This window comes from Anser anser, assembly GCF_964211835.1.
Source record: "Anser anser genome assembly, chromosome: 4".
Classification (NCBI taxonomy): Eukaryota; Metazoa; Chordata; class Aves; order Anseriformes; family Anatidae; genus Anser; species Anser anser.
In genome coordinates, this window is record NC_139724.1 from 15,979,664 (window position 1) to 15,993,943 (window position 14,280).

A 14,280-nucleotide genomic window follows, 5' to 3' on the forward strand; every position below is an offset into this window, starting at 1 on the left:
CTTTTTCTTGTTTCGGCTGCTTTCTTCCTGGCAGAGCTGGCAGATCTGGGCATTTCCAGGTCCTGATGGCTGTTCCTAAACCCGTGATGAAACCCAAGACATTTTGCTTTACTTGGGTCCTATAGTAGACCCCTGCGTTGATCCTTATTTTAAAACCGGGATGAAGATTTCACACTGTTGTCTTTTTAGCCCCTCTCAATTCACAACCCACCAGGCAGCCGTGCTGGACCTATGTGCATTTATCTGCAGGACAGTTGCCCTGGCTACACCACGGCTCTAGCTGTGCTTTGCCGGGCACTCAGGAGAAAGAACAGGCTCTGGTCAATTTGACATGCACAGAAGCAACCAACCAAACAGAAACAAATAACCGTTCCCTCTAGCCTACACAGGAACTGGCAAAACCCTAACCCAGACCAAGGACTGCCATTTTCACAAATATTAAATTATTCTTTCATTGTTCTTTTTAAAGACACCGACCTAGGAAAGGAACCATAAAAGAGGTTAATATAGTTTTGCTGAGAAGGCAAAATGAACCCACGTAAATGTAGCACCGACAACTAAAAGCCTTCCTACTGAGATAAGCAGCACTTTTCCACTAGGGAACCAGATTGTTGCTGCACGCTCTACAAACATAAATCCTCATAAAGGCAAAAAACCCAAAGCACAAACTCCAGGGTATTTGGGCCAAGGAAAATACTGCAGTAACCCAGGAGCTCCCTCAGCACGCTTGCTGTTCAGTATTTCAGTGCTAGAAAAGGAATCACCAACCTGCTCTTCCTGTGTGTCACTCTGCAACCTACAAGAGAAAAACATCATCACTTTGAGCCGGCACTTCAGTCGCTGCTACTGTTGAGAAAAACACAGAATCAGAATCACAGAATATCCCGAGTTGGAAGGGACCCACAAGGATCATCGAGTCCAACTCCTGGCACCACACAGGTCTACCCAAAATTTTAGACCATGTGACTAAGAGCACAGTCCAAACGCTTCTTAAATTCAGACAGGCTTGGTGCAGTGACTAACATCTGGACAATCAGAGGATTCCTCCATCCTGTTATTAACATCCCACCCACAGTGATTTCTGGTTTTGTTTCTTCTAAACCACACTGCCAAGTCTGCTCACACGAGAGCTGAGGCATTCATAAACTTCATCAAACAGAGAAGCAAAGAGGCAGCACGTCACTGGTGTTGTAGAATAAACGTTAGACATGCAGCACACTCCTGGCTAAATGGAAAAACTTACAAAATGACTCCTGAAAAGCAGAAAAAAGGGAGCCCAAACATGGAAGAACAGTTTAGACAATATACACATAGTTCAAAATTAACATTAAACTTATTATTGCAAAATGATTGATCCCACAGATCTGTGAACAGGCAATGATAACATTATATTAAAAAGCCTTCCAGACAAATTGGCAGACCGATGCTAATATTGCTAATGTGCTCAAGGTGAAACGGGCAAAAAGCATCAGAGGCTTGGAAGGTTTTAATATCTAGTAAAGAAGATTTGAGTAGAGCTTGTGCTATTTTTAAGACGATACTTTTCCAATCACCTTTATATTAGCATTCAGCGCACCGTGTCAGAGCACTGTGTATTTCCACTCACTTTCAGAGAGTTATTTCAGAGAGTTATTCAGAGAAAAGGCTGTTACCATCTCTGAGCAACATCCTCATTACAGAGCCCTTCCCTATCAGTTTTTAAAACTTACATTTAAACCTAAATCTTAAGCTTAACTTTCAAAGGCTAAACAAACCCCGTGACAACAATCCTCATTAATATTCTGTTTAGAAACATGCTACCTGAAGTACTTTTTTTTTTCTTTAAATATGGCCACATTCTTGAATCACTATTTTAAGTTCTTCTCAAACAGCTTCTATTTTCATCCAGAAGCCACTATTTATTAACTGCAGGTGTCACAGGTTCACCAACCCTTCTCCTGTCCCCCACCAACAAAAGATACCTTCTTTGGACGCTAGCATCAAAAGTCCAGCTCTGTGCCGGATTTGGTTTATGAGGCTTCATTAAATATGAAAAATTAGGAAACACTAGATTTATATAGAAACAAGTTCAAAGGTAAATAGGAGAGAGAGAGAGAGAGAGAGAGAGAGTGCTTTTCGCATCCAGAAACCTTGATGGCAAGCAGTAGAACCTGCTTCTTCCCTTTGACAGGAATTAGAAAAAGAGAAGGCAAAAATGAGATTTCTTCCATACTTGTATGTCAGGACACTGTTTTCCTCTCTCAGAGGCTGTTTCAGTTTCGCATTTTCTTCCTGGATTTTGAGCTTCCCATCCTGCCAAAAGGAAACATTTATCCGTCAGTCAAATCATGTTAACAGCTCCCACTTCACCTCTGCCACACTGCAAAAGGAGACTTTACACTGATATTTAGGGAACACTGATCTCACTGACCCACTCTTGACATGGAGGTGTGTTTGGACGCTCGAAAACATACAATCACCAGTCCACCCTAAGAGCAGCTCTGCATGCTTTTCTTTTGCTATGAACACAGTTGATTTCACATTTTAGAGCTGGACTCTTAAAGATGTCCAATGGTATCCTTTTACTAGAGGACAAGAAACTTTGGCCACTTTATTTTTTTTTAATTTTTCTGTACAGCAGAGGTTGAAAAGGTAAATAGGCTCTACAGGCTTTTTGAGAACTGATCAGGGTGACAAATCTTCTCAACCAGTAAAGAAAGATCCCCTCCTACTCCCTGTCTGATAACTGGGTCATAGCCTGAGCCATATATGTACGGAACAACTCTTTGAAACGTGACTGTCAGAATTCGCCAGCTCACTATATAGCATGCATGCATGGCTCTCAAATTGCAGCCATGATTGCAGTGCAGCCCTTAAATTCCTGAAAATGCAAACTTCCATTAGACCGGGAACCACCTACAAGTTTTGTGGCAAAAGAAGTCCACTCTGAAACATGTTCGTCTTTCCCCCCCCCCTCCAAATTGGCCCATTTGCTCTTAGCAGGAGCACCCTACTGAGGCTTGCTGAGTAAAGGAGGCTAACCACAGGCCACCACCCGTTCTCACACCCAGTGACAAGCTGGCACACAAGCAGTAAAGAAAAGCAACAATTCTGCCTTCCAGATAGCTAGCCAGCTTCTGCTTAGGAGGTTAGACTGTCCCATTTTGGTTTGTTTTTACTGGCCAACAGCACTGCAGTTAGATCTCAATTCTTTCTGTTGAATTATAGCTGTTCCACTAGAGCAACATGACATTTTGATAAATGAATCGTGATGCATAAGTAACTTCGCAGGAATTGTCTGTAATATCAGGGAGAAAAAGAGGAAGCTTAAAGCAACCCAGGGGAGCCCAGTGAAGGCAACTCTCAAGTGCAGCAACCCACATATGAATTTCAGAAACCACCTCTTTTTTCACAGTTCTCATATTTATGAGTTTTGCTCTCCAAAACAACTGCCAATTTCCAGCAAGAGAGCCTGTTTTGTTTTATAGAAAAACCTGTAGAGCAGATTTTCACTTTCAAAGGCAAATTACTTCTAAAAAGGGAGTTTCACTCGGGGACTATCAGTTTTACTCTGGAGATTAACATTGCATTTTACTTTAAAAAACACTGAATTCACTAATGCACAGCACTGAAAGAACACTGAAAGTGATTTGTGATTCCCTTAAAAGATAATTTTGTTTTCCAAGTTGTACTGTTTTTCAGGAGAATTTCCCTTATTATGATGCAAAAAAGTAGAGTGAGCAAGCTTGCTTTTCACTACATGTAATGCATACAGCATCTCTCCTGCTGTATTACATTTGGTTTTCATAAACTACTGAAGGAAATCATAATCACTCTCAAGATTTTGTCAGGTACCCAGCCTGGAAGAGCAATTCTGTGTTCTGCAATTCAATGTAACGTGTAAAATCTTTCTTTTGAGTCTCAACCAAATAAAATGCCTATTTACCACATGCAAGAAGTGTTCCAAAGCTTATCTTGTTGTGACGCATTAACAGTACTTATTTATTGCCTAATAAAGCTTCAGAAAAGAGAATGAGCATAACGAAACCTTATTTCAAATTTAAGCCAAGAGGAAAAAATAAGTCATGTTACCTACCGGTTTTAACCAATTCTTTGGGACTTTTTTGTTTCCTTGGCTGCTTTGGTGATTCTGTGACCATCTGTCTCTTTCCCGCTTCAGTTCCAGTTCAAGGTGGCTCCTGTAATATCAAGGTGGAATTATGAATAAAGGCTATGGTTTTATAACACTCAACATCAAGAGCCATTACATTATAAAAACTAATTAACTCTCTTTATCCTAAAGCAATTGAAGCTCAATTCCAGAGCTAAAAACTGCCTCTCAGTAAAAGGCTGTTTCATATGTGTGAAGCCACAAAAGGCCAGGATGGAGAATCTAAATGTTCTTCATGTAATTCTAGCACAAATTTGCCGGAAATAAGCCTGTTGACTATGTCTGCAAGTCCTTAAAAAATACCAATCTATTCATTCACTCTAGCACTGTTAATCAGTGCCCTGTTCAAGACATTCTTCAGCAGATGACCTGCTACATGACAGGCTGTGAAACCCAAGGCAATATCCTCAACCACTTCTCAAAGCCATCCGGACATGACGGATAGACTCCTCCTCCCTCTGAGCTGTGGCAATCCTTCAAGCCCTTGTGTAGACTTGAACAGAAGAAACGAGCCCCTGGGCTGAAAGCAGGCCGTGTGTGCTGTTTTAGAGCCTGCAGTTACCTCACTGGCCTAGCCTTATCGGTAACCACGGGGTGACGCACGCTCCTTCGAGACTGCTAAGCAGCCAGGCCGCTGCTCTGCACTGCAACCCCGACGAGGCTTTTGTGTCACCTCATGCGGGGCATGCTGCAGTACATCGAGCCGGAGGGAACAAAGGCGAGGCTGAGTGCAGCACATTTGTATTCGGGATGACAGCTGATCAGCGGGTCAAGGACAGATGAGCAAGCACATCTGAGGTCCCCAACACAGCCTGAAGAAAAGCACAACTCCAAATCCAGCCGTGGGTCACACACCCTTTACTCTGGGGCACCGGAAAGCTCCACAACCGCGGCCTGCCAGCACACAGCAGCAACAAAGCTGTTGGAGCGCACAGAACTGGGGACTGAAGCACCAGAAATCCCATTTTCTGAAATCTTTACAAGTTATTTGGACAGTAATACGGTAGCTACAGTGAAGAACAACTCCTGCTCCAAAAGCAAAGGCCAGAAATTGAATAACGTACATGCTGGTAAACACATTGGCAGGATTTGTACTACAAAACACTCATAATCCTCATTTCTGTTAAGAAAAAATATGTCCGTTATTAACCTCACCAGTCTCAATGCTCAAACAGCTTCTTTTAAGTAACTTATTTGACTGTGTCCTCATTAATTACAAAGCCTAACTGAAATGAGTAAAGCTGATGGAAGCTTAGATCCAGAAACGAATCCTTATCCACGTGGACATTCAAAAACAAACCACCCAGGGGAAATCTTGCTTACAATTTGATTAACAAAAAATTCCGCATTTCCTCTCAAAAGGACACAATTCAAGCAAGACTACCTGCCACCCTCACTTAAATCTATCAGTACAGCCTCCTGGTAAAGGAGGCACAATCATTTTCATACTGCCACCTCGATTTAGCATGAGCAATACCATATTCAGAAAGGGGTGGACTGATGCCAAAATATACCAGTTTGAAAACATCCTCCCCAGATGCTACACTAATTCAGTTAAACTGACTTAGTGTGAATTGCATGTGCGAAGATATATTCCCTGCATATACCTAATAATATCACTGAACTCACCCACGCACACCTGGGACTAGCACAAGTTTCTGATAAAAGCCATTTGCTGGCTTTGTGGGCAGCCTCGGTAACTTTTTAAAACAGGAAACAAAAGAAGCCATGCCATGATTAGGGACGAAAAAATGCACCCAGCGGTGCTTCCACACCATTCACTCCAGTGACCTTGCTGCAGAAGAGAGGAAGCGTCATGGCTGCAGATAGAAAGATGCTCTGCTATTTTAAGATAAGAGGATTTCCCTGTTTCCCTCTTGTTGGTAAACTGATGACACTGCAGGGGGGGAAAGCTGACAGCTCTTGTTAAGTTTTCTGTATTTGGCTTCCAGCTTTTTAGTTGTCACCCAGCAAAACTGAGACCCCTGCCATAGTGGTTCCAAAGAATGTTTATCAATATGGTGATAGTCGCTTTATATGAATATATATATATATATAAAAATATATGTGATGGCAGGGTTTCAACTAGAAAAATCATAGCACTTTGTCAGACTGACCGTCAAGATCGCTTCCCTTGCTCCCTCCCTTGCTCCTTAACGCTTCCATGATAGCTCTAGGCAAAGGCATCTTTGAGCTACATCTCTGACTATGAGCAGCAAATTGTTTGCTTTTCTTGTTTGCTTCAGGTTCCCTTTAGGTTCCAGGTTATGCTGCTACAAGTGAGAAGTCTAGTGTAATGCTAGATTTTGGAGAGGTCTGTGTGGCTGTCAGAGGCCTGACTGCACGTTGAAGCATACAACCAACTAACTCGAGCTCCCTAGAGCAGGCTAACCTGCAACAGGATCTTGGTGCACATCAAGGATCAACCAAGCTTCCCAAACACGTTTTGTACTTTGCAGTGATCTCCATCCTCCTACCCTCACTAGCACTGCCAGTTCCCAAAAGAGGTGGTTCTGGGCAGATGCCCAAAGTGCAGAAAGCATCCATGGAAATTTCTGTATTCAAAAAGAATATCCTGACAGTTCATTTCCACCCAAGAGATGTTCTGCAGCCTGTTTCTGATATTTCATCACCACAAAGATTTGTACTTTTGCTTGTGAGTTCTGCTGACCCCTCAGTTTTTTTTGCATTTCCTTCCAATCACATTTTCGACACTTTAAAGATACCCATGTTAAAAGCCTTGCTGTCTCACAAAGCATTTCACTTCCCCACTGTTAATATCACCTAGAATCAAAAACACCTCGTCCCTCCGCCTGCAGCCCCTTCCTCCTTTTAGAACTGCCCTTCCTGCTTTTGTCTAGACACAGTAAGAACAACCCAGAAAATAAATTAGAAAAGGATCTCTTCACCGCTGCCTGGAGAGCTCTTCCACTTCTAGCTGGAGGCTGTTGATTTTGTCCCCAAACTCCTGCTTGAAGAGACGGTTGTCCTGCTGGGCCAACTGACGGTCCTTCTCTGCCTGTCGCAATCTGGATTTGAGCCACATGAACTTGTGATAAAAAACAAAAGCCATGGTGGGGAGGAAGACCAAGTTTAAACAACAAATTAAAAAAACCCAGTGAAAAGGTAAAGCCAAAAAAAGGGATGGTAAAAGCAATGGGAAGGAGGGAAATGTTTTAAAGAAAAGCAAAATGTAGGTGAACCAGGCAGAAGCGCTGATTTTCAATTTTTTTTATTCTATTACTACAGTTTACAGCCATTAGATGAAAAACATAAAACATCACTTTTATCCAGATTCAAAGCAAACCTCAAGTACACAGAATTTTAAGTCAAATTTGATTTTAATGTATGTTACATCTCAGCTTTATGCACGTAACTGGAACTTGCAACATAGGTTAGCTACTATATTTAGAATTAGTGCATTTTCCTGGTTTCTTCCACAGACTGTCACACTGACTCAAGTACCCAGGCATTAGCACACCAAAGCATCTCTGCTTTGGGCCTGACATCAGAAATTGCCAGATGCGTAACTGTCTGATTTTAACATTGTTGTGACAGCAAACAAAACCAGCCCAATCCCCTATTCCTACAGAAGAAATTTGAGGAGAGGCAGGGGCGTTAATAGTTCTAACTCGCTACTCGGATACACCTTGATGAAAGCTTTCACCATTTTTTTTGCCCCCCCCCCCACAGGTAGTTAAAATGTATTTCTAGTAAAAGATTACTGAAGGTTAAGTTTATACTTTCAAGCATGAGACTTGGACATCGCTTAAAGATTGAGACCTGGTCTCCACGTCTGCTTGTGTGCAGGAGTCCATTGAACAAGCTAAGCAGTGGTACACGCTTGTGCATAGGAGGACTAGGCTGAGCCTCACGGATTTTTAAATGTACCTAGCGAGAGTCAATAGGTATTTTTTCCCAGTTGTGTTTCAGTCACATCTGCCTCCTGCTGCCCCACGGAGCGCTATCCAACAGCACAAAGGGGGAACTGGCACCAAAGAATTTTTACAACCATCTCACCAGAGCAAAAAAAGCCTTATTTGACTCAAACCTCTCAAATATCATTTTCTTGAGAGAAAAACATCTCTAGGAGCACTTATAAGGTAAAGGCTGTAAAGGGCCAGCATATTGAACTTCTTTGGCCACGGGGAAGAGGATATTAATTTATAATAGTCCAAGGTACAGTTGCTTACAGTTTTGCACTAGGATGTTACAATGACAATTATTTTTCCTATCCGGAGATGTTTCCAAGCTTTAGCTGTTCTTTCACTAGCAAATTCCATGTTTGTATTGAGCAACAGAAACTTAGAAGCAAATGAAAGAAGTGTAACAGTAAAAGGCAACTCTTCCTTTTAAACCACTAACTACTCAGACAAGGAGTGGTCAAGTATCAAATTACCATTTCCACTCCCCACCACTGCATGTTTTTCTTTTTATTTTGTTTGTTTCAAACACTAGAGTATAAAGATCAGATTTATTTTTATTTTTTTTTTTGTAAAACATGTAACTTCCCTTTCTAGGGAGAGGAGAGACCTATCAAAAAACACCTCTCCTCAGGTTCCTTCAGTCAGGAAGAACAGCAAGGTATGTCTAGAGGGATTCATGGCAGAGGTAGAAGGCAATGCAGAGATAAGGAGGTTTTCACTGAACTTACCACTCTATCATGTTACTCTAAGACACCTAGCTACTAATTCTGGACACATGAAGTTTAAAGGAATAAGGATAAGTCCCTACCCTCCCACCAAGTCACTAAGGCAAAATCGTTGCAAGCAGTCTTGGTTACAAGAGGGCTGGTCTTCGCCGCGATGAGCTATCGAGTCGCGCCCATCTGTCCTTGACTTGGGGCTGAACCCACGGAACAGAAATGAATGGGTAAACGGCTTGGGGTACGCACACAACTACTTTCAACAACTTCCAGGGATGCATTTTCTCCTCTACTTCACAAAAAGGGAAACACAGAAAACTAGTCGACTTTCCAGAGCTGGCCAATGCAATATTGGCTTGGCCAACACGCCTAGTATCCATACATGTTGAAGACTTGTGCTGCTGTATACGGCATGCATCACCGGGATGTACAGAGCCACATTCCTTACGCTTTTCTGGTGTGTTTATTGGCCAACTCATTGGTACTTTTAACACAGTTTAAATGGCAAAGTTGGGGATTTTTATATCCGACTAAATCTCTGAAGAAAAACTCACTGATTTTAAAAACTCAGCAAATTCCAAATCAACTTCAGATGACAATTAACAATTTAACAGTTGATTTTTAGCAATTCTCAAGTTCTTCCCTCATAAATGAGTTCTGATGTCAGAGCTGTGAGGTGACCAGACATAAAAACGTTTAATGATGCTTCTGGATCAGTTTGTTTGCTGCACTATTTAAGGTTTTTGCCTGTTTCACCAAATCCTTTTCACTGTATAAGTAAGTCAGAATGAGGATGAGGAGGAAATGGAAAAAAATAAGAACAGCAAGAGAAAAAGAGCAAGTCAATTAGCTGAGAAGATATAATACATTTTAAAATACAATTTTTCTACAAGCAAACTGACCTATGTCATTAAGAGTCATAAACCCAAAAAATAAGAACATTAATTTAGTGCAATGAACTATTTATTAAATAAGTCTCATACAATACATCTTGCCATGACCTACGGTTTCCCCCGGTTTTGCTCAGAGCTAGCAGTCAAATCAATTCACAGAGATCGAACTTCTGAACCTTTGGCCAAACAAGAAAAAAGGGGAAAAGGAGCACTGCTCCTTGCCATATCAACCCAGCTTCACTGGGTAATTAAGAGGCCCTCTTAATTACATGAGGTTTAATAACATGGAAGCAACACAGCCATGAGGTTGGAGCTTGTCCTAGACTAGATGGATGTCATTCCTACAGGCTCTCTCTATCAACCTTTAGTGATGATCAGGCTGCCCTATCATCTTCCTTGATGTACTTTCACGTGAGATTTTTTTCAAGCTTTTTTTTCTCAGAAAGTATAAGAATCAGAGCATTTGTCAGTTCATAAGGAGAATGGTTCAAATTTGGTGGTGTGTTTTGTTTTTTTTTTCTTCAAAACAGTACCAGAGAGATCTGGAATAACCAAGCATCTGTAAAACTGGTCTCTGTTGTATGTTTGTTCTCCCTGCTCCCATGGCAATAGTTACCAAAAGTCAAGCACTTCTTTAACTGCGCGACTGTGCTATCAGATGTATCAGTGCTATCAGAGATGGTAACTGACTGCGTAACATACAAATATGCAGCTGACATAGATAAACAAAGCTGCTATGTTTATTACTGTTCTAGCAGTATATTTTTTAATGGAAGCCCTCCTAAAAAATATGCAAAACACTTCTCCTAACAGTATCTCAAAATTATCACTGAGACTGAATCCTACTCGCTTCATGTAGAGCTATTTAGAGGTGACTAAGCACTGCATTTGGACTCACCTACTTCATTCATTTCAGTTTGACACTGTCACTATAATGAATACAATTATAATAATTGTAAAAGTTTCATTTTTTACCTTTGTTCAAGCTGTTTAATGGTAGCAGCCATCTGATTTGTTTTTTCTTCCAAACGGCTGTTTAATTCACTCTTCTGTTTCACTCCCATATCTGAACTCTGGAAAAAATAGCAACATGCTTTCTGTAAGTATGGGTAAAACCAAAATAAGCCAGGACATATCATGTGACAACTGAAGTGAAAGAGGCAGAACCCAAACAGACAGAAGGTGCTCAAAAAGCAAATGCCAGGTCAATATCGTAAGGCCAAGCACCTTGCCATACAGGTGCAGGCTATATCTGGGGACCCCACAGAAAGGCAATACCATAATCAGTTCTGCTGTCTGTATAATATGTAGTATATGTAGTGATGCAGCAGCTGCTAAGATCACTCAACTGCTGTGCACGGAATGATTGGCTCAAGGAGCACAAAAGCAACACTTTGCTATTCTAAAATTTATTTTATTGTTTACTTCTGAGCATTATGTGCTGCTCTTTGCCATTATGCAGTAATGTATGTAAAGATACCATATACTTTCAAATATGAGATCGTATTGGAACAGAAGCTGTCATGGTTTAGTTTTTACAGCACAAAAGCCAGAAGATGCTTTCCCCACTGAAACACACACATTTCCAAATCACTGCCAGTCTATCTTCACAACAAACAGCATTTTCCTTTAATTCCCAACATGGTCAATCGCTTAAAACACTACAGCTTTCTGTCTTGCCCCTCAGCAGCTCACATCCTCTTTACTAAACTGAATAAACATCACTGGGATTACAGAGCACATCCACAGGCTGGAAAGCAGTCTGAACCAAACCTCATGATTCCTGCTGTTTAAATTCTTGGCTTGACCCTGGAGAAAAAAAGCCTGTGGGCTCTAGAAGTGAGTATCTGCACTGACAAAAAAGTAAAACAAGGCATAAAGGGAGATCATCCCAGAGAACTGGTAAAGCTAAAAATCTGTTTTCTACCCTGCAAGGAAAGAAACCAGCACGGAACTACTGAACATAGATCAACCATGCAAACACCTGAAAAACATGCTCAACTGAAGAGTGGCCCACTACTAAGATACCCTCCCCCAAATCATAACTACAGTGTGTGCACTTTGCTACGCTGGGGAAAATCCCATCCTTACCAACCACAGATAAAGTACTCTACCAGACACTTGTGAAGGTAACCTACACAGGGAAATGTTCCTTTCACTTAAGACATTTTTTATTTTTTCAATCTTCACTTGGTTTATAAATTTAAAAAAGGCAAAAAGACTATCAGTGCATACGTCATTATAGAAATATTTTCCTTGAAGTTTTTTGCACAAATCAACTTTAACCTGAAGAATGCCAGCCCTAATGAAAGCAGCAAACAGAAACAAATGTAGAAAAACAATATACAGGTAGGGAGAAGGTTTAAACGGAAGCAAGACAGAAGTATGGTATACTGCCTGTCACCCTTCCACACCCAGTACTTTTAAAACAAGGTGGGGTGTGGAAACAAAGGCCCTAAAAAAACTTTTACCTGGAATTCATTACATTTGATTTAATTATTTTCCTACCTGCAGCTTGAAAGATAGTTCATGCTTTAGGGCCCTGAGATCATCCAGTTGCTGTCTGAGTGCCACCAGAGCATCTTGCTTCTCGCAGACATCTTTCTCCAGCATCTTCATGGCTAACTCCATTTCCTGTCTCATCCCAATCTGGACCTCCAGCTCCTTTTCCACATCCTGAAATACACAGCTCAGTCAGCACTACTCGCCAGCTTTCTTCACCATCAATGAAGTAACCACCCTTCACTGGTGGTCTTGGCAATGGAGTCACAACTCCGAAGTGTGCTGCATTGCCACAGCATCACAGTTACAGATCTGACACATCAAAAACAATTAAGGACAACAAATATGCTATTTCAATCCAATATTAAAGCAACGTAACCAGCATTACTAGCAAAGAGTCAGAAAGCACTACCTGAGTCCATCCTTCTGATGGAGGGGACTAGTGAAAAAGCTGGCAGACAATTTCCTTAAAAGGTTCTGCTCGGGCATTTTATTTTGCACCAGCTGAACACAAGGTACTGAGTAACAGTTCAGATAGTGGCAATACCCTTACCTGCAATGGGGATGTGTTAGACCTAGAAAAGCAACTGCACTGCTCATTTTAAGAAAGAGACCTTGAACTGATATATAGTCACAAAATTAACATTAATTCTGACAAGACTGTCTCAGATCAGGGTGAGGTAGGCAGGCAGAAATGACAGTAAGCCCCTGACCAAACATGTTGAAAAGTGATCATCTAGTATGGAGTAATTATGTGAAAAAGCCATTTGTAGTGAGCTTCAACCTCACGCTGTCCTTACCAGCCGCAGCTGAGTCTCTTCCTTTAACTGTTTTCGTGCCTCAGTCAGTGCATGTCCATCTGCAGTTCTGTCTTTAGTGACCTAAGGAAGAAACCCAATTAACTTGTCATTATATACACCAGTAATCCTCACATTTGGTGATCATTTGCTTTTCCCACTTTGAAAACAAATTCTGCAAGTATCAAAACTCAGCAGCTCTACTCAGTTAATGCAGCATGCAGCTTACGTGAAGCGACTATTTCCCCATTTCCCCAAGTTGCTCAGTGCAATTCAATGAATATGAATAAAATGGACACTATTTTCAGATCTTAGACAATCTACTATGTATGGTTACAAAGTCTCAGACAAATATCTGATGGGGTTTAAAACCCCTAACAGATTCTGTCAGAGTTACGAGTACTTTAAACAAATCAAAGAAAAGATGATAGAGTATTTCAACATCCTTTCCTGCCCCTTTATTTCTGAAAAGGGTAGCGTTTCAGGCCAAAAAAGCAGAACTCCTACTTTCAAATTTTTTTTGCCACCCCTTAATTAAATCATCCTTCTTCCTGTCCCTTCTGACACCTCCACCCATCAAGCCACGAGCATGCTGTGTTAGCTTTCAGCTCTGCACATGCTCACTGTTTCATCAGCTACTGCCAGGCAGGATTTACTGTGGCCAGGGTCCATCTGTTACCCTCTGCAGAAGGCCCACCTGGAGTTACCTTTACTTATTACAGATTTCTGTGAGATACATAAGGAAATTAAGTCTCTTCAAAACACCTACTCTGCATCAAATTTGGGCTGGAACTGCCCAAAGGGTTCCAGAATCATCTACACACACCAACCTTACGATTGGACTCCAAGATGTAAGAACTTTCTTCTTTAACCCGCTCCATCTCTTCCTGCAGTGTAATAATCCTGTTGTTTGCAACAGCAAGCTGTGAACAAAACAGAACAACAGTAAATATATCAAACACACACTTGGCAGGTTTTTTTCCCCTCTAGATAGATTTCCTGTATTAATTTGTTCATATTCCAAGTGAGAAAAACAAATAGTTGACGTGACAAAAGACAGTTTAACCCCTGTCATGAAGACAGACCATCTGAAAGAGTATCGGTTAGCTAACAGTGGAAGTCTGTCACACTGGTAACTAAAACAGACTTTCCAAACCATTTCTGTTCATGTCTTTCAGTAAAGTTATTCAGTTCTAAGGGTTACTACCTGCTAGACTCTACATAACCCATGGTTAGCACAATTCAATGTAAATCCTCACTCTATTCCTCTTCCTTTGACAGGCATTAACAAAA

General features: G+C 41.2%; 1 protein-coding gene across 8 annotated transcripts in view; it reads right to left on the reverse strand.

The window, feature by feature from the left end:
* RUFY3 (RUN and FYVE domain containing 3) overlaps window positions 1–14,280 on the reverse strand; it is a 60,073-nt gene that overhangs the window by 3,547 nt on the left and 42,246 nt on the right. For 4 of the 8 annotated variants that reach the window (XM_083835263.1, XM_083835268.1, XM_083835264.1 and 1 more), the window contains 9 exons: window positions 13,818–13,910; window positions 12,991–13,071; window positions 12,197–12,364; window positions 10,664–10,761; window positions 7,060–7,179; window positions 4,076–4,178; window positions 2,213–2,292; window positions 769–796; window positions 1–75 (listed from right to left, as the gene is read on the reverse strand). In XM_083835263.1, coding sequence (XP_083691389.1) covers window positions 1–75; window positions 769–796; window positions 2,213–2,292; window positions 4,076–4,178; window positions 7,060–7,179; window positions 10,664–10,761; window positions 12,197–12,364; window positions 12,991–13,071; window positions 13,818–13,910 — 846 coding nt within the window. Of the gene's footprint in view, window positions 76–768; window positions 797–2,212; window positions 2,293–4,073; window positions 4,179–7,059; window positions 7,200–7,369; window positions 9,565–10,663; window positions 10,762–12,196; window positions 12,365–12,990; window positions 13,072–13,817; window positions 13,911–14,280 lie in introns of those variants that run through there. The other 4 variants (XM_083835267.1, XM_083835269.1, XM_083835270.1 and 1 more) reach the window with 2 other exon arrangements.